At 47.7% G+C, this 20,930-nt stretch overlaps 1 protein-coding gene across 2 annotated transcripts in view; it reads right to left on the bottom strand.

The window, feature by feature from the left end:
• LOC141092951 (TRPM8 channel-associated factor homolog) overlaps positions 1-20,930 on the bottom strand; it is a 109,385-nt gene that overhangs the window by 71,209 nt on the left and 17,246 nt on the right. Inside the window, exons 1-2 of one of the 2 annotated variants that reach the window (XM_073579327.1) lie at positions 3,523-3,592; positions 1,107-1,735 (exon numbers count right to left, since the gene is read on the bottom strand). In XM_073579327.1, the coding sequence (XP_073435428.1) occupies positions 1,107-1,723 (617 nt within the window). In that variant the 5' untranslated portion in view covers positions 1,724-1,735; positions 3,523-3,592. Of the gene's footprint in view, positions 1-1,106; positions 1,736-3,522; positions 3,593-20,930 lie in introns of those variants that run through there. The other variant, XM_073579328.1, reaches the window with a different exon arrangement.

Here is a 20,930-nt window from a genome sequence, read left to right as displayed (position 1 = left end):
GAGTGTTTCACCTCGCCCCAACGCACGTTTCATGGTCTACTTCATCAGGAGGCGCCTCCTGATGAAGTAGACCATGAAACGTGCGTTGGGGCAAGGTGGAACACTGACTGCTATTGTAAGTATCGCTATTTTGTATTTAACTATTTAAGTACTATGATTGGGAGTATAGGAATGACGTCATGTCATTTGTTGTAATATCTATAACATGGACCTTATTCTATTTGATTAAGAGTTTTTTCTTATAATAATATTAATAAATAGGTCACAAACATGCAGTTACTTTGCTAAATAGTTATTTGATATAGATCAGTGTGTTCCACTTGTTGTGCTAGTGTACTCTGCATCTTTATTCAATAATGTTTTGGATTTTAGAATAATTATGTTCAATAAATGAATTTTGGAATATACTCTTGTGTTCTTTGGTGTAATATATTGATTGAGTTTTTTCCGGCATATTTTTTTGTTTGGGCATTTGTGTAACAGTGCTCGGAAATTATGTCTGAGTCTCCACGGTTGTATGATTTGCGGCTGCTAGACAGCCTGAATACATTCAGGGATTGCTTGATTGTAAGGGAATCCCCACATGTATTCAGGATGTCTAGCAGCCGCAAATCATGCAGCTATGGGGACTCAGACATAATTTACGAGCACGCCCAAGATGCTCGGAGAACACCTGAGCATGCTCGGAAAACTCGAGTAATGAGTACACTCGCTCATCACTATTAGATATATGATATTCATTTACAATCTATTGGTCACATGTCCTTTCCTTCTGTTACTCACCCTCTCTTCTGTGTGATACTATTTAGAGTCTATGTGTCATTTTTCATATAAAGTATGCTTTATAGTTTTTTACATTTGTTGTTGTTAGCTATATTCGTGTATCGTGTATGTTGGTAAGTCACATCATCACAGTAATAATATAAATGTAAGCCATGAGAATATAGTGGAGGAAACACTGATTTGAAATATAAGCAGGTGTATTTTGGTTAAAGCATCTCTCTGAAACAAAAAAGTAACCTAAAAATTTCCTTTACAGTAACTTCATGATAAAACTACAATTGCATTTCTACGTTACTAGATATGTTATGTATTTGTATACTCACTCAGTCCTCCATGGTGTCCTTGGCATGTGGTTACTCACATCAAAAACACCTTTTTCTCCATATTCAGCAGTGAAATACACTCCAGCAACAGAAGTTATTTTATTTCCTGGGAAATGGAGCAGAACATTATCTTGTTTGTGGGTAGAAGACCAATGCCAGGCTTGAGCTCCGATAAGAAGACCTCCTCCCTCTTTTACAAAGGATACAATCTCCACAGCCTGACTACCATCATAACCAGTTATACAGAGCACTCCCAAACCTTTCTTGAGACCAGAGATTTTTTCAACTTTGTATCCACACTGAGAGAGGGTTGTCTCTAAATGGTTGAAGTTCTTGTCAACACCAATTACAGCTTCTGAAGATGGTTTCAGCCAGGATATTGAGTTTTTCATGAAATCCATGAAGGGAGGATGATTCAGATATGCTTCATGGCTCATAACTACTACACGTCCTTTTCCATATTTAGAGGCAGCGACAAGAACATGCTTTTTAGGAGTCACTAAAACTGGGAAGGAAGTGTCACCATTCAGAAGAAGTTTGCATGGCACCTCGTCGCCAGAGAATTCCAGGCTTCTGACACCCTTGACAAGGGAGTATCTATCTTTATCGGAAGTCATATTTCTTATAAACTGTAATACAAATAAAATTGTAGGCACATTATTAATGGTATTTTTTTACTATTTTTTTGAGCAAGTTATAAAACAACTGTTTAATCTGTTTGCTTATTCTCTGTTCACATCTGCAGCAGAGACTTTATTAGGAGCTTCTGTTACAGATTTGGTCAACAATGTTGGGCAAACTGAACAGACCCTATAATTTACATTTTATAGGATCCACGTCATGCTGGTGGTTTGTGGATCCACTGTGCCATGGACCAAAGAGAGTCTGGAGGGGTGTAGCTAAGCGACCACCTGGGATTTACTAGAGCCCCAGTTGATGTGGTTAGACTTAATCCACAAGTAGTCACCAGGTGTCACTCCAGGGAAGATCCAGGGAACCGCAGAAGCTGACTCCATGGGTCAGGAATTATGGTACTGACTCAAAGTTGCCAGCAGAACATGAACAGGGTCATGAACAGAACAGTTATCGGAGCTGATTCAGGCAGGACGGCCTCAGGGTGCCGATACTGGTTTAGACAGGACTAGGTAAAGGCTCAGACTCCGACAAGGCGGGTTCAAGTTAAGACAAGGTATAGACAGGACAGGTACATGATCAGGCTCGGGTAGGATCGGTTCAGGGATAGGTTCAGGTTTACACAATTCAGGATCAGGAATGGGAACCTGACAACAGGGTTGTTACGCAACCACTAACTAGGACACTAAAGGCACTAATGTCGCTCAGGCACCTTCCAACAGGTGTGCATGCACTGTCTCTTTTTTGTTTCAGGGAGTGCTCGCACCCTAAGCATGCTGCCAAGAAACAAGTGCATCGGACGCAGGCCCTGGGATATAAGAAGCATGGCGAGACCAGAAACAGAGGACGTAGCTGGATGGCCGTGGTGGTGGGTATGTCGGCATCCCTGGGTAGGGGGAAGCAGCAACTTTCTGTATTTCCAGGGTTTTGTTCCTATTGTTGGATATGGGATTGGAAAGTAACTTTAACCTACCACTTAGATGGTGGCCAAGCTACCTGCTATTCTAAAGAAATAAGGCCTTATGTTATAAGATACAGTATAAATAAGTCCAGAAAGCAGAAGAGCAGTTTCCATCTACTCAGTTGGGTCTTATCCCAATTAGTCACAAGTCTTCAGCCAGCATTTCAGCCACTAATCGTCCTCTCTGTATAGTGTTTCACCCCAGCACTTGCAACTCTGCTTCTTTCGCGCAATAGAAAGCTAAATTCAAACATCAATGAAATATGATCCAAGTTCAGGCTGTGATGTCTGGACCAGGTCATATGACCATAACTCAATAGCCTCATATATGTTTATGAGGTTGTTGATTTTGTGTCTGGAGTTCCGTGGTAGGTCTAGATTATAGCCTTTACTTAAATCATGTTTCATGGACTTCAGAATTTGTTGTAAGCATATCATCACTGTGGGTATTACGGCAGTTTCTTTGCCTGGGACCATGTATTTGTAGGAAGATGGACCGGGCCGGTGGTACTTCTCTCGCGTCGGTTCCGGAACTATTGGGATTGTCACCATTATTCCTGGGGAAAGTTTTTGAAAGAAGGCAAAAAAAACTAAAATTCAAAAAATGTAAAATTCTCTGGTCCTAGGAGTCAACAGAGTTGAAAAAGTGTGTGTGCACTGTAGGTGTGTGAGTTGTGTGTGTACCATTCATCTAATGTGAAAGTGGTAGTGTTACACCCGGTCCCTGTCCTGGCGTGGCGCCCAGGTCTGCCACTGTTACACCTTGTCCCCGTCCCGGCACTGCGTCCAGGTCTGCCCCTGCCCCCCATTCTGGGCACTCACCTCGAGCCTCGCACGCTGTCCTTAGGCAGCAGCCAGCCTCTGTGTCTAATGCTGCTGATCAGCATTCAGGTCTCTCACCTGCCTCCACCTCCTGGCATCCTGTCAGCAGATCTGTAACTTAAGCTATTAGGGCACGCCCGCCCCCGCCCGCTCTCCTGCCTTCTTAAAGGGACAGCGTGCATTTTTCAAAAAATGCAATTAACCAATGGCAGTGCACTGGCTGCTATTTCTGGCCTCTCCTTCATAGGGAGAGCGCTGGAGCAACGAGTATCAATCAGTGCTACATCCCGTTCTCTTGCTAACCTGTCTGCGCTGCGTCTGCAGTCTCTGTACATTCTTTAATGCTATCTGTCTCCACAGAGTATCAGTATCCTGAGCTTCCTGGTTATATCTGCAACCATCCGGGCGAAAGCCATCCCGTTCCACCAACAGCCATCCGAGTCCGAGGACTGTGTGAAGGTCGCTGGAACCAACTACTTACCAACTACCAGGATCCAGGACCCGTCTCATTACAGACTCTGCTGTAACTACTGTTATCCCTTTTGGTCCTGCTGGGACAGCTGCCACGTATCTGGGGTCTAACTGGAGGTAGCACCTGTGTCCTCCGGATATTCCATTCTGGTCCTGTCTGAGGGGCTTTACTACGGGTACTCGGGGCTCACTAGTCACGCCCCCTTCAGAGCCCCCCGGACCGTGGTCCTGAGGTTCCACTTTAAAAATAAAAAGCGAATGTTAACTTCACCATCTCTGCCTCCGCTTCCATTCGTTACAGGTAGATGTCTTATGTATATAAAATGATGTGTGTGGTGTATGTATTGCATCCAGAGGCTGACTAAGAGCAGCCAGGGACCTAGGTAGTTTATAAAAAACGAATGTGAACTTCACCATCTCTGCCTCCGCCTCCATTCGTTACAGATTGCTCTGGCCATGGAATCCGCTGGACCCCAGAGGCATCCGACTATGGAACTGTGCCAAGAGGTGACCCGCTTAAAAGATTAACAGGACAAGATCACGTCCTAGCTACATAACCTGTTCACCCGCATGGATTCTCTGCTGAACCCGGCTGCTCCTGATTCACCTATCACCACCCATGTACCTGCTGTCACGGCAAGCAAGGGTCCTCGCCTGGTGGCTCCTCCCCACTTCCATGGTGACCCCACTCAGTGTCGGGGTTTTCTCAATCAGTGTACCCTACACTTCGAAATCTTGGGGCACTTGTTTGCTTCTGACTGTGCCAAAGTGGGCTTCATTATGTCACATCTAGCAGGAGAGGCTCTCACCTGGTTAAACCCGTTATGGGAGAGAGGAGACCCGCTGGTTAATGATCTTCAATCTTTCCTAGAGATTTTTCGCAGGACCTTCGATGAACCTGACCGGACCACATTGACCACTTCTGCCCTGCTTCGCTTACGCCAAGGAATCCTCACGGTGGCTCAGTATGCTGTTCAGTTCCGCACCCTCTCGTCTGAGTTATCCTGGAACAATGAGGCCTTGCTGGCTACCTTCTGGGAGGGCCTATCTGGAAAAATTAAGGATGAGCTGGCTGGAAGGGACAGGCCTACCATCTTGGATGACCTGATTTCCTTGGCGACCCAGATTGACCTGCGTTTTCAGGAGCATTCCATTGAGATTAGGCAAGACAAGAGGTCCTACCACCTGGACTCTAGTTCTTCCAAGATGGCCACCTCATCTTCTTCTCCCGAAGCTATGGAGGTAGATCGAATAAGTCTGGCCAGCTGCCGCCAGGAGGGGCGTCACAAAAACAGAGACTGTCTATATTGTGGTAGTTCAAAACACCTGATCCGCTCCTGTCCAAAGGAGTCGGGAAACTCCTGTGCCTAGGCTCGGTAGGAGAGGCCACCCTAGGTAGAGAACATTCCTCTCCTTCACTGCAGATCTCAGTCTCTGTGACCTGCGGAGCAATAAAATTTTCTGGACTCTGTCTGTTGAATTCCGGAGCCGCCGGGAGTTTTATCCAGCAGACACTTGTGGATCGTTACCACTTACCAGTTCAGGCTCTTCCCAATCCATTGCGGGTGACCGCTGTCGATGGCCAGCCACTGACCGAACCTGTCCAGTTCCAGACTGAGCCAGTGGAACTCCGGGTAGGTCTTATGCATTCTGAAAGAATCCGGTTTTATGTGTACCCTGGTTTGTCTCACCCCTGGCTTTTAGGTTTGCCTTGGTTTCAGAAGCACGAACCAGTCCTTAATTGAAGAACAGGTGAAATTCTGCTTTGGGGAGATTCCTGCTCGGACCGTTGCTTAACCCAGATTGAACCTGTTTCACCCCCAGTCCAACTTGCTTCCCTGCCTGGATTACCATCCGCTTACTGGTCCTTCTCGGATGTCTTCGGGAAAAAGGAAGCTGATAAACTCCCCCCCCACAGGTCATATGACTGTCCAATAGATCTTCTTCCTGGAACATCTCCTCCCCGTGGGAGAGTTTACACTCTTTCCCAGGCAGAGACTCAGGCTATGTCGGACTACATCCAGGAGAATTTCACCAGAAGGTTTATCCAAAAATCATCATCACGGGCAGGAGCAGGCTTCTTCTTCATGAAGAAAAAGGACGGATCCTTGCGGCCCTGTATCGACTACCGGGAACTGAACCAGATCATGGTAAAAAACAGGTACCCTTTGCCTCTAATTTCAGAACTGTTTGACCGTCTCTGAGGGGCCAAGATCTTCACCAAGCTGGATCTCAGAGGTGCCTACAACTTGATCTGAATCAGGGATGGAGACGAATGGAAAACAGCCTTCAACACCCGTGATGGTCACTACGAGTACCTGGTAATGTCATTTGGTCTAAGCAATGCACCCGCTGTTTTCCAAGAGTTTGTCAATGACATTTTCAGGGATCTGCTTTACACCTGTGTTGTTGTCTATCTGGACGACATTCTGATTTTTTACACTGACTTGGTCTTGCACCGACGGCAAGTACGCCTAGTCTTACAAAGGCTCAGGAGAACAGACTGTATGCTAAGTTTGAAAAGTACCTCTTTGAACAATCCTCTTTGCCTTTCCTTGGTTACATTATTTCCTCCACAGGATTAAAACTGGATCCAGAGAAATTATCGGCTGTACTCAAGTGGCCTCGTCCCACTGGGCTGAACGCCATAAAGCGATTTCTGGGCTTCGCCAACTACTACAGACAATTCATGCCTAACTTCTCCACCTGAGTGGCGCCCATTTCAGCTGACCCGGAAAGGTACAAATCCCAAGGATTGGCCTCCTGATGCTGAGGAGGCTTTTATTTCTCTCAAAAAGGCCTTTGCTGTCGCACCTGTTCTTCATCGTCCTAACTCCAATGAACAATTTTTTCTTGAGGTTGATGCCTCTTCAGTAGGTGTGGGAGCTGTACTAACCCAGAAATCGTCCGCCAGGCAATGCACTCCTGTGTTTTTTTCCAAGGTTTTTTCTCCCGGAGAGAGGAATTATTCCGTTGGAGATCGGGAATTGTTGGCTATCAAATTGGCTCTGCAGGAGTGGAGGCATCTTCTAGAAGCAGCTCTTCATCAGGTAGTTATATACACCGATCACAAAAACCTTGCTTACCTCCAAACTGCGCAAAGGCTGAATCTTCGTCCAGCCCACTGGGCTTTGTTTTTTGCTCGCTTTAATTTTGTTCTTCATTTTCGCCCAGCTGACAAAAATGTCAAAGCAGATGCACTTTCCAGAGCCTTTCTGCCTCCTGATCAAGAAGAAGAACTGCAGCACATCATTGAACCCTCAAGGTTAGTTGCTGTCACTTCTGCTGATCTTACCTGGCTTCCCCCTGGGAAAACTTTCGTGTCAGCTTCTGAACGTACTCGTGTCCTTCGGTGGGGTCACTCATCCAAGTTGGCTGGTCATGCCGGTCAGAGAAAGACTCTGCAACTCATCTCCCGGTACTACTGGTGGCCTACTATGGCTAAGGACATTCAGGAGTACGTCACAGCCTGTCCTTCCTGTGCCCGTAACAAGACGGCCAAGCACCTACCCACAGGTAGGCTTCAGCCTCTTCCAATTCCGTCTGCTCCCTGGCAACACATCGCGATGGACTTCATCACAGATCTTCCAATCTCATCTGGCTGTTCTGAGGTGTGGGTAGTGGTGGACCGCTTCTCTAAAATGGCTCACTTCATTCCGCTACCCGGTCTTCCAACTACTCCTGAGTTGGCGGATCTGTTCATCCGGCACATCTTCCGTCTCCATGGTTTCTCTCTCCACATCATGTCCGACAGAGGAGTCCAGTTCACCTGAAGTTTCTGGAGAGCAGTTTGTAAACTGGTAAGAATTGAACTGGATTTTTCCTCAGCATACCATCCCCAGTCCAATGGGCAAGGGGAGAGGACAAATCAAATCTTGGCTGGATTCCTGCGTCACTTTGTCAACACGCATCATGACGACTGGGTAGACTTACTGTCCTGGGCCGAATTTTCCTACAACAACCAAGTAAGTGAGTCTTCTGGAAAGTCTGCCTTTCAGATTGTCTTCGGACTGCAACCCGGAATACCTCTTCCCATCTCCGGATCATCTGGCGTTCCGGCTACTTTCTCCGAAGATTTTTCTAACGTCTGGAGGGACACCAAAACTGCTCTGGAGAAAGCCTCCCATCGTATGAAAAGGCATGCGGAAAAGAGACCTTTGGATGCGCCTATCTTCCTCCCCGGAGACAAGGTATGGCTCTTTTCAAAGTATATCCGTTTAAAGATGCCATCCTACAAATTGGGTCCCCGGTTCATTGGACCATTTGAGATCTTGAGACAAATCAATCCAGTCTCTTACAAGCTGAAGTTGCCTACTTCTGTACCTGTGCCTATCTCCTTTCATGTTTCTCTCCTCAAACCAGTAGTTTTGAGCCCCTTCTTTAAGGATCCGGGCAGCACTCCTGACCCTGTCTCGGAGGATGATGTTTTTGAGATAAAACATATCCTGGCCATAAAAAAAGTAAGGGGTAAGACCTACCTGGTGGACTGGAAGGGTTTTGGTCCTGAGGAGAGATCTTGGGAGCCTAGAGAGAACATCCTCTTCTCCTTAAAAGATTCTACGCAGGCTTGAAGAAGAGGGGGTGTAAAGAGGGGGATACTGTTACACCCGGTCCCAGTCCTGGCGCGGCGCCCAGGTCTGCCACTGTTACACCTGGTCCCCGTCCTGGCGCTGCATCCAGGTCTGCCCCTGCCCCCTGTTCTGGGCACTCACCTCGAGCCTCGCACGCTGTCCTTAGGCAGCAACCGGCCTCTGTGTCTCATGCTGCTGCTCAGCATTCAGGTCTCTCTCCTGCCTCCACCTCCTGGCGTCCTGTCAGCAGATCTGTAACTAAAGCTATTAGGGCACACCCGCCCGCTCTCCTGCCTTCTTAAAGGGACAGAGTGCATTTTTCAAAAAGTGCAATTAACCAATGGCAGCGCACTGGCTGCTATTTCTGGCCTCTCCTTCACAGGGAAAGCTGTTATGAGCTCATTTTCTGCTCCACCAGTTGAGAGTTCTCCTTCCGTTCTCCCTCTGGTGGTGACAGGAGGTAGTGATATTGGTTTAATTGGTAGTGATCTGCCACCTGGTGAGGAAGATAACGATTGGATCTCTGGAGTATCAGACTGGATATAAGACAGCCAACGCCCTATCCTGGTGCTGGTGATTCAGTCTGCTTCTCAGGTCTTGGACTCAGCTCTGTCCCAGTCTTCTCAAGTTAAGTTTGTTTTTGCTAATGTTCACACTTGCTCTTGTTGGTCAATTCAGTTTTTTGTGTGGTCAGCCAGCCCGGCTGGGCTGTGTTGAATTTCCACTCTTATTTATCTGTATTTGCCAATTTGCCTTTTTTTGTCCCTTATTAGATTGGCCTCTTTTTGCTCTGTCTCAGAATATTTCAGAGTGCTGATATAGTGGGAGAAGTCTAGAGACTTCAGGGTTAATTTTGCTATCAGTTGTGTTGGACATTTTGGTAGGGTTTTTGGCAGATTGCAGACAGTGGCTTTCCTTTCCTGTCCTTTCTAGTTAGTTTGGCCCCATCGTTTGTTCAGCCTATTTTCCTGCCTTTGTTTGTGTTTTCATCTTGTTTCACTGTCAATACATGTGGGGGGCTGTCTTTCCTTTGGGGTCTGCTCTGGGGCAGTTAGTTTTCCTCTTTTCCTGCTTTAGGCTTATTTAGCTCTCCGGTTGTGACGAGGCATCTAGGACCACCATAGGAATGCTCCACAACTGCTGCTAGTTGCGTGTTAGGATCAGGGGTCTGCAGTCTGCATAGTTACCTACCTCTTTGGTTTTCTGAGACTTAGCTTGTGTTGTTTTTTATTTCGTCCTCGGCGACCCATTCATAACAGAGAGCGCCGGAGCAATGAGTATCAATCATTGCTACATCCGGTTCTCTTGCTAACCTGTCTGCGCTGCATCTGCAGTCTCTGTGCATTCACTAATGCTATCTATCTCCACAGAGTATCAGTATCCTGAGCTTCCTGGTTATATCTGCAACCATCTGGGCAAAAGCCATCCCGTTCCACCAACAGCCATCCGAGGACTGTGTGAAGGTCACTGGAACCAACTACTTACCAACTACCAGGATCCAGGACCCGTCTCATTACGGACTCTGCTGTAACTACTGTTATCCCTTTTGGTCCTGCTGGGACAGCTGCCACGTGTCTGGGGTCTAACTGGAGGTAGCACCTGTGTCCTCCGGGTACTCCATTCTGGTCCTGTCTGAGGGGCTTTACTATGTGTACCCAGGGCCCACTAGTCACGCCCCCTTCAGAGCCCCCTGGACCGTGGTCCTGAGGTTCCACTTTAAAAATAAAAAGCGAATGTTAACTTCACCATCTCTGCCTCCGCTTCCATTCGTTACAGGTAGATGTCTTATGTATATAAAATGATGTGTGTGGTGTATGTATTGCATCCAGAGGCTGACTAAGAGCAGCCAGGGACCTAGGTAGTTTAGAAGGCATGGGCACCCTAGATGTATCACATGACATGTCACATGATCCCCCACCCCCCTGGAAGAAGCTAAGGGCAAAACGCACGTCAGAGCTAGGGGGAACCTTCTGAATCACCCACACTTCTTATCCCACACCTGGGTTTATTATTCAGGTAATAGGTCTCTATTGTTTATGTATTAGTGTATCTGGCTATACTTACTACATAGGGCCTTCACAATTGAATTGGGCATTAACCTATTAGGATGCCTTAGGCACTTGGTCACTTTATTAAATACCCTCATCCTTTGCCCTTCCTTTTGAGAATTGTAATGCCATGATGCTAGCACAGCTTTTACACTGATTTGTTAATACTGTTATTTATTATTTAGTCTGGAGTTATATACTGTATACAGGCACTGATCTCTAATAAATACCTTGTTGGTGTTTTTCCTTGGTCCACCTACTGGGTTGTTTTGTGTATTAATGTTTTATGTCCTTTATCTTTTTAAATATTTATAAATAAATGTTAATTTTAGATTGATGATCTGGGTTGTCTTCGTTTAGTCTGCTGTTTAATTACAGCATGACTTTTTGTTTTTCTACTTATTTTGAAGTGCCTTCTATCACTGTAATACAGGACATTTTATGTAACTTTACATAATAGTGTTAGTTGAGGCACAGGCAGCACAGGAGTTAACTAAATAGGAGGAACAGCACAGAGGAGAGAAGTATAGTCAGGATACTTCCTGATTACAGGTAGTCGCCTGGGCATCCTGCTCAAGGGCATATGGAGTAGACAGCTGCAAGCTGTGAGGATCAGTCTGCGGATGGCAGCAAGGGGCCTTAAGGCCCCTTTACATTTAGCGATGCTCCAGCGACAACACGACCCGGTCAGGATCGCTGGTGCATCACTAAATGGTCGCTAGTGAGCTGTCACACAGGCAGATCTCACAGCGATGTAGCGACGCGGCGATCCTGACGTCCTCCCGCTCGCGTCCACACGTCGTTCATCGGCGCCAGCAGGAAGCCCAGCAGGAAGCGCCCAACGAGAAATGGACGTGGACGATCTCGCGCGATCAGCGTTAGCCAGCGGGGGAGCCGGTTGGAGGTAAGTATCACACATAGCGATATCGCTAGCTATATCGCTACTGCGTCACAAAATCGGTGATGGTTAAAACCCCCTTTAGGCCGGAGAATAGCAAAAACTGGCACCAGCTCAACGGAATCATCCCCAGGAAGGATTCGGGGTCTAAGACCCAGGCAGGAGCAGCTAAGATGGCATTCCCAAGCATCTCTTCCTAATGGAACCGGATGAGGGGCTGTCAGGGAGCTGGTGATATGTACAGTGCAGATGGGACATGGATTCTCCAAAGAGGTTGCCTAGCACTGATATCTATGCAGCTGGATTAGTCCTCATAAGGACTGTTAGTGGAGATGGATACGTGTCTAATATTTTGTGATATATCTACACTAACTAAGACACAAGCAAATCTCTCCCTAGTTCAGCAGCAACTCTCCCTACACAGTCTGATTCTGGAGTAGACTGTGATGAGCATGGCAGTGTCAGGTCTGATATAGACGTGATGACGCTGTGGGGCCAACCAATCACTGCAATGCCACAACCAACATGGCTGTGGCATTAGTGTGTGTGGCAGGCAATCCCTGCATGTTCATTGGCTCTCTAAAGAGTGCCAAATATGCAGGGCAGGGACTCGAGCTCCCGCTGAGCAACCCTGGAAATACTCTGCGAGCTCCGAGCATCTCGAGCAGTAAGATGCTCGGGTGAGTACCAAGTAGTGGCGAGCATGCTCGCTCATCACTATTGTTTAGATGTTCTTTTACATACTTCTGATGCTGAATATTATGGTGAGTATGCAGGAGAGGTTTTCTCCTGATGACTCTTCCATGAAGTTCATATTTGTGCAGGTGTCTCTGTACAGTAGAACAATGTACCGCAACTTCAGAGTCTGCTAAATCTTTCTGAAGGTCTTTTGCAGTCAAGCAGGGTCCTGATTTGCCTCTCTAGCAACCCTATGAGCAGCTCTCACAGAAAATTTTCTTGGTCTTCCAGACCTTATTTTAACCTCCACTGTTCCTATTAACTGCCATTCGTAATTACATTGTAGAAAGAGCAACTTGAAAATATTTTGTTATCTTCTTATAGCCTTCTCCTGCTGTGTGGGCCTCCACCATTTTTCATTTTCCAAGTGCTAGACAGCTGCTTAGAAGAACCCATGGCTGCTGTTTTTTTGCACAAGGTTATATATTGCTGGGTTTTTATAAAGCTGGTAAATTTGCATCACCTGGCCTTTCCTATCGATGATAATGAACAAGCCACAATCCTAACAAGATAAATAGGGCCCAAAACCTTGGTCAAAGTTATCTGAGCACACAAATCTCCAAGGATGCCTAAACTTTTTCATTGGCCCATTTTCCTTTTTGGAATTTTTAAAATGTAAAAAATGACAATATATATTTCTTTGCCTAAAATACAAAGGAAATGTGTCATCTTTAACTTTAGCCCTTTTAGAGAATATTTTATCTTCAACTTGCTTAACTGTTCACAATAACAGTAATTTTGACCAGACTTTTACATGCCACTATATATAATAGAGCAGGGGTGGAAAATTAATTTTTCCGAGGGGGCTACAATGAGAGACTGTGACTGCTGTGGACGCCAAACGAATAGACTGAAGTGAATGCTCCTCAATATTAATATTGATGTATTAATTATAATTATTTTATGATAAAATTTATTAAATCACTTAATATTGAGCAGAATTAAAGGAATGGTTCGAAGGCCAAATAAATATTCATCTATATCTATTTACTGCTGCAATTTAAACTAATTTCTAATATACCTGCATTAAAAATTTGTTATCCTTCCCGAACTACATTGTCTAACTTCTTGTGTGTTTGTTTTTTTCCCTACTTCCTGTGTAATAACACTTCACTTATCTCAGAAAGGAAATGTAACATCAACTGTTCTTCACTGTCATATTAAGGGAATAGAAGAATCCAGGATCTATACACAGAAAGATAGTGAGGAAACACTTAGCTAACCTAAATGAATTCAAGTCTCCAGGTCCAGATGAATTACACCCCAGAGTACTGAAGGAGATAGCAGAAGAAATTTTTGAACCCCTCTCCATAATCTTTGAAAATTCTTGGAGAACAGGAGAAGTCCCAGAAGACTGGAGAAGAGCAAATGTTGTTCCTATCTTCAAAAAGGGGAAGAAGATGGACCAAGGCAACTATAGGCCGGTGAGTCTGACTTCTATACCAGGAAAGATCTTTGAACAAATTATTAAACAACATGTATGTAAGTACATAGATAAGAATGAAGTTATTAAACAGAGTCAGCATGGGTTTGTAACTAATAAGTCATGTCAGACTAACTTAATTTCTTTCTATGACAGAATCACTGATTGGGTGGAACAAGGAAATGCTGTAGATATAGTATATCTTGACTTCAGCAAAGCATTTGATAAAGTATCTCACACAATCCTTATTGAAAAAATGACTAAGTATGGAATGGACAAGGCAACTGTTAGGTGGATTTATAACTGGCTTAGTGATCGGACCCAAAAAGTGGTCATAAATGGCTGCACATCCAGTTGGAAGAATGTCTCAAGTGGGGTACAACAGGGCTCTGTCCTGGGCCCTGTATTGTTCAACATCTTTATCAACGATTTAGATGAAGGAATTGAGGGTAAACTGATTAAATTTGCTGATGACACAAAGCTAGGAGGAATAGCTAATACTAGAGAAGAGAGAGAGGATTCAAAAAGATATAAATAAACTGGAGCAGTGGGCAGCAACTAACAGAATGGTTTTTAACAGGGAAAAATGCAAAGTACTACATCTGGGCAATAAAAATGAAAAAAGCATATACAGAATGGGAGGAATAGGGCTAAGCAACAGCACATGTGAAAAAGACAACAACAGGGTGATGCAGAAGCAAAAAAGGCAAATGCAATTCTAGGATGTATTAACAGAAGCATACAGTCTAGATCACGTGAAGTTATTATTGCCCTCTATTCCTCTTTGGTCAGACCTCATCTGGAATACTATGTCCAGTTTTGGGCGCTACATTTTAAAAAAGACATCAACAAACTGGAGCAAGTTCAGAAAAGAGCGACCAGAATGGTGACCTGTCTGCAAACCCTGTCTTATGAGGAAAGGTTGCAGTATTTGGGAATGTTTAGCTTGCAAAAGAAAAGAATGAGAGCAGACTTAATAGCTGTCTACAAGTATCTCAAGGGCTGTCACATTCAAGAAGGATCATCTTTATTCTCATTTGCACAAGGAAAGACTAGAAGCAATGGGATGAAACTGAATGGGAGGAGACACTGATTAGATATTAGAAAAAACTTTATGACAGTTAGAGTGATCAATGAGTGGAACAGACTGTCACGAGAGGTGGTGAGTTCTCCTTCAATGGAAGTCTTCAAACAGAGGCTGGACAGACATCTGGGATGATTTAGCGAATCCTGGGTTGGACCAGATGGCCCAGGAGGTCCCTTCCAACTCTACGATTCTATGACTTGAGAATCTACAGTGTATTCTGGATGTGGAGACACGGGCGGTCATCGGGTGCTCTAGTCCGCACTAGCCTAAACCGCATGGACCTGGAATCATCCAACCGAATGCCCACTCTCCTTTTACCATGGACATAATGCTACTCAGACAACACAAAGTACGGGTAAAACAGTGTGGCAAAATACCCAAGATGCTGCAAAATTACAGAGTCTCAACCTTCTGCTGACTTGCTGGGATAAGAGCAGATGTGACTTCAGAGCTTGGGGTATCAGCAGGATAAGGAGTTTGTGCAGGTTGGGAATAAATGGTGATGGAGCTGGAATATGAGAAGTAAAATGTGTCTTTGTTGTAATTTCTACAGCCGGGTCCTGGATGGAAGAAGTTGTTATATCGGTCTGGGCCAGATGGAAAAGACGGGAAAAGTGAACAATTCCATCAGAAAAAAACGTTAGCTGTAAGTTACCATGTGCTGTAATCACTTATATGTTCCGTAATACTGGTATTTACCACTGACCATATGGCGTTAATATCAATGTTGTTTTTTGTATAGAGTAGAGTTGAGCGAAACGGGTCGGTCAAATTCAAAAATAGCCGACTTTAGCTAAAGTCGGGTTTCGCTGATCGAAACCCGATCATAGCATGAGGTCGGCCATGAGGTTGCCGATCAGAGAGCCAAAGTCGCGTTTCAAATAATGCTTCCAGCGCCTTTTCTCAGCCAATGATGGAGGACGCACATTGTGGGCAATGCGATAACATGGGCAGCGGCCACCACCATCTTAGAAAAGGGCATTGAAGTGATTGGCTGGCTTTGTGTGGCGTCACAGTGGGTATAAAAGGCTGTGACCACCGACCGCCATCTTACTTCTGCCGATCTTAGAATAGGGAGAGGTGCTGCTGCTGATTCTGAACAGGGAGAGCGTTAGGCAGGGAAGAAGAAAAAAAATAGCTTCTGCTGATAGCGCTTTTCACTGTACAGTTAGTGTGTGGTGAAACTGGAGGATTTTTGTTGTGTGCAGCAGCGCTGGTGGTGATTAGCAATATGTGTGTTAGGTGGACACCACAATATTTAACACATGAAAGAAATGGCCGGAGTGAGCCTCCCGGCCCCCTGTAGGAGGCGTGGGTGGAGGCAATCATGACGGGGGGTTGGAAGGTTTAGTGGAGGGAAGGGTTAATGGGGAGGGGGAGCTAGGGGGTATTTAAGCCAGGGGCTGGGGGGTTCCTGCCCTCTGTTCCCGTTTCCCAGCTCCAGAACAGTCCCACACGCTTACCGGGATGTCTGGAGTGGATCAGGCCCTGGACAGACTGCGGGCGGCAGCGGCAGGGCAGCCTCCGGGATGGTTGGAGGCTCAAGTGGCTGGCCTGCTTCAGGGGGCACCAGCACAGGCCGAGGTGAGAGAGTGGAGATCCAGGCAGGCGAGGCCTCCGGAACGGCTCTCGCCCGACACCGCTCCCCGGGCCTCGCGTCGCCGCCGGAGCCCCTCCCAGGACCCTCCCAGCCGCGCGACGCGCACCCCCCCTTTCAGGGCGTCGTGGCCTGGGAGGAATCCTCTGGTGCGGTGAGGCCCTGCGGAAGTCCGGACCTTCGCCCCGGGGCAGGAGGGGGGCGGAGCCGGCACGCGCCCGGCTTCAGGCTGCACCAGCTCCTTCGGGGGGCCGTGGCGGTTATGGACATGCCGCGCGGCCTGCCTCTTCAGCCACATGTACTTCGGCCACCGGCAGAGTGGCGGCCTGCCAGGTGGCAGGGCCGGGTTCTTCTTCGTCCCCCAGTGGTGTGGGGGAACCCGCTGCGGCAGGGGGCGTCGCTGCGCTGGCACCGCAGCTGCACCTGCTTCTGATGAGGTGACAACGCCTTACAGCCCTGTGGCTGCAGCGGGACCGGAGGCCCGTTTGGCGGGGTCGGCGCCGGCTGCAGGTAGATTCGGGCGAAGCAGGACGCTTTCGGGCTCCCAGCTGTCGTGGGGGGCCCTGGACGCCCAGGTGCAATGTGATGGCACATCAGCAGGAACTCTCGGCGGGGGGTGCCAGGAGGCTTTCGACTTGAGGGTACCGCTGCCTGGTTCAGTCCAGGGGTTCAGGCCTCCCTCCCCGGCCCTTGCTGCGGGGGTGTTCGGGGTCCAGCAACGCGGCAGCGAGTCCGCCACCGGGAAGCGCGAGGTCCACGAGGCGTCGGGGATCCAGGCTTTCCGGCTGGAGGGCACACAGCCCCCTCGCAGCCCGGTGAGTATGTGTCTATGTCCCCTGTTTGTCACCCGCTTTTATCTTCGTCAGTGGTGGTAGGGGGGCCCTCAGCTGAATCCAGTGGCGTCAGGCTTGGGGCTGGGTTGAGCAGTTCAGGGTCGGCCGGGGGCGTGTGTGATATGCTGGCGGATGTGCGTAGTTTGCTGTTGCGCTTAGAGCGGGGTTTTGTTTGGTCGTCACCGGTAGCAGCGTGGGTCGGGCCGCAGGGTGGAGGGTTGTCAGGTCAGTGCGTGGTAGTGCCGGGCCCTCGCGCTGGTGAGCCATTGTCGGTGTTGGTGCAAACCGACAGAGAAAAGGACTGTCGTGTGCATCTGGATGACCGGGCGCATGGCGAGGTGTACGTGTGCTTCGAAGGTTCGTTGGGGGCTCATTTAAAAAAGGAGGTGAAAGAGCGGATTTGGAAGGATGAATATGTGGAAATATTTTCGTTATTGCCTCTTGAGAAGTTTAATTTGGATAAAAGTAAGAAAGAAGATAGCAAAAAGGAAGAGGAAGAAAAGCGTAGGTGGCGCCTGATTCCTCAGACATTTGCAAATTGGCAGCAAGCTTTTGCCATTTTGGCAAGTGTTATTGGGGAAAAGGCCCCTGACAATTGCTCTGCGCTGTTCAGTTATTTGGACGCTATTGGGGAGGCATACAGAGTATATGGCGGTCAGGCGTGGCTGAGGTATGACGAGCAATTCCGTCAGAGGAAGGCTGTACGTCCGGCTATTCGCTGGGACCAGAAAGATATTGGTTTGTGGATGCGTGTGATAGCGCAAAATAAGTTTCGGAGCTCCTTTCATAGGGGGGCTGGAAGCACCAGCCAGAGTAGCGGCACCTCCAGCTCTACGGGTGGCGGGGGTCAAGGGCAGTCGGGAACGCACAAGGCGGGGGTGTGCTGGCAGTTTATTGATGGCCAGTGTAAGTTCGGGGCCAATTGTATATTTAAACACCTCTGCTCAAATTGCAATGGCGCCTCACACGGGGCGTCAAAGTGTTTCAAGAAAGGGAAGTCCAGAGCTGGGGCGGTAATTCACAAGGGGGTGACTCCGGTGAATCTGGAAAGGATGGTTCCCTATCTAAATAGGTACCCGGACAGTGAAAGAGCAGGGCTGTTATATTCAGGTTTTAAGGAGGGTTATCGCATTCCGAGTGCTCCGTTTGAAATCCCGTTTATTTTGAAAAATTTGCGCTCAGCTTTGGAGCATTCTTCAGTTGTTTCGGAAAAACTCAGGAAAGAAGTTTCGTTGGGTCGCATGGCGGGCCCTTTCGTGTCCCCTCCTTTTCCAGATTTGGTGGTTTCCCCATTGGGGGTGGTTCCGAAGAAGGAGCTGAATAAGTTCCGGCTCATTCAACATTTGTCTTACCCACGTGGGAGGTCGGTTAACGATTGTATTGATCCAGAGATTTGTTCGGTGGTATACTCTTCCTTTGACGAGGCGGTGCGTTGGGTGCGAAAATGTGGTCGTGGTGCCCTTATGGCTAAGACCGATGTTGAATCCGCTTTTCATTTACTTCAGGTTCACCCTGAGAGCGTGAAGCTGCTGGGCTGTTTTTGGGAAGGCAGGTTTTTTGTGGATAGGTGTTTACCTATGGGTTGTTTGTTGTCCTGTGCGTATTTTGAGGCGTTTAGTTCCTTTCTTGAGTGGGTCGTGTGCAACGTTTCTGGTTTCGACTCGGTTATTCATTATTTAGACGACTTTTTGTGTGTTGGCCCAGCGGATTCTTCACGTTGTTTCAGGATTTTGAAAGCCATTGAATGGGTGGTGGATCGGTTCGGGGTCCCGGTGGCGCCCAAAAAAACTGAGGGCCCCAGCACGTGTTTGCGTTTTTTGGGGATCGTCATCGATACAGTTGAATGGGAATTTAGGTTGCCTGAGGACAAGCTAGAAGATTTGAGGTCTGATGTGGTCCGAGCGTGTCGGTTGCGGAAAATATCGTTGCGGGATCTTCAGTCGCTGTTGGGGAAGCTTAACTTCGCTTGTTGGGTGATGCCGCTGGGTCGAGTTTTTTCACGTAGGTTGGCTAGCGCTACTTCGGGGATTCGGGCTCCCCATCATTTTGTTAGGTTGTCGGCGGAGCTCAGGGCTGATTTGGCGGTCTGGGAGTCCTTTTTGGAGGAGTACAACGGTCGCTCGTTGGTAATGGCAGATGTGGTTGGTAACGATGCATTGGATTTGTTTACAGACGCATCTGGCGGTTTCGGTTTTGGTGCCTATTTCAGAGGGCAATGGTGCGCAGCTCAATGGCCTGACGTGTGGGTTTCGTCCGGTTTGGTGCGTAACATCACGTTGTTGGAGATTTTTCCGATTGTGGTGGCGGTACATTTGTGGGGGCAGGATTTTCGGAATCGGCGTGTTCGTTTTAATTGCGACAACATGAGTGTTGTGAGCGCGATTAATGGTCTTACTGCATTGTCTCCTTCAGTTGTTCGGGTTTTGCAGCAGTTGGTGCTATTGTGTTTGTCTTTGAATGCACATGTGACCGCAACGCACGTGCCCGGCGTGAAGAACGAGATAGCTGACTCTCTCTCTCGTTCGCAGTAGGATCATTTTCGTTCCTTGGCTCCGGAAGCAGAGTTCGAGGGTCTACTTTGTCCGGAGGAGCTGTGGAGGGTGGCTTACGAGCCGCAGAGTCACTGATCGAATCGTTATTGGCACCGAAAACTTGGGAGGCCTACCGGGCTGTGTGGCGCATGTGGGAAGAGGTCCTCACCAGTGGGGTTGGGTTCGAGCAAGAGGGAATGTTGTTGTCTTGGTTGGGGCGGGGTGCAAGCGAAGGTTGGTCCCGTGCGAAGGTGACGCACTTGTTGGCAGGTTTGTCTTTTGGTTTTCGGTTGCGTGGGTGCAGGGATTTGACGAAAACATTTCTGGTAAGGCAGGCGGCAAAAGGTTTCTGCCGTTTCCGAGGGGGGGGTGATTTAAGACGGCCTGTGTCGTTTAATATGCTGGAGCAATTGGGGCTGGTTCTGGGATCGGTCTGTGCGGATCGATATGAGGTTGTGTTGTTTCACCTGGCCTTTTCTTTTGCATTTATTGTGGCTTTGTGGATTGGGGAGCTTGTGTCTCCCAATAAAGAGTCGATGGGTGGCTTGTTAGCCAGGGATGTGGTATTGACCTCCCAGGGGGTTGAATTCTGGCTGCGACGGTCTAAAACGGACCAGTCTGGTAAAGGCCGTCAAGTTGTGTTGGGTGGCGTGTCTGGTTCTGGAATGTGCCCGGTTCAGTGTTTGCGTAATTTTTGGGAGCTTCATCCCAGTTTGAGCGGATCCTTGTTGTGCCACGCAGACGGGGGTAGTTTGTCTCAGTATCAGTTTGGTGAGGTTTTTAAAAAATCCATTCTGTGTTTGGGGGTAGATGATTCCCGATTTGCCTCTCATTCATTTAGGATAGGAGCGGCGACCGAGGCGGCTGAGCGTGGGTTGGGTCCCTCTTTCATACAGCGCATTGGCGGGTGGAGGTCTAATCGGTATCACAGTTATGTTCGGCCTTAAGTTGAGAGGGGGGGTTTTGGTTGGTGGTACATGGGGTCGAATAAATGTTTGAGGGGGTTGGCGTTAAAGTTATGCTGTAAGTATGTTTTTCCTGTTAGTATCGTTTTGTGTTTCAGGTGCGGAACCGCTGCTGGTCTGGATTTTTGGTCACTCCTTCGTTTATTGGGGAGCATTGCGAGCCAATGTCAGGAACGAAGGCAGACAGTTGGGGATTCCCAGGACTGTGGCGGTGGTGCGGTGGCTCGGTTTTAGGGGCCTGGCGTG

This window comes from Dendrobates tinctorius, unplaced genomic scaffold (genome assembly GCF_039654945.1).
Source record: "Dendrobates tinctorius isolate UK_male_01 unplaced genomic scaffold, ASM3965494v1 ptg000062l, whole genome shotgun sequence".
Taxonomy (NCBI): domain Eukaryota; kingdom Metazoa; phylum Chordata; class Amphibia; order Anura; family Dendrobatidae; genus Dendrobates; species Dendrobates tinctorius.
Note: the sequence above shows the minus strand (reverse complement) of the source record. Positions and strands in the feature narration are given on the sequence as shown.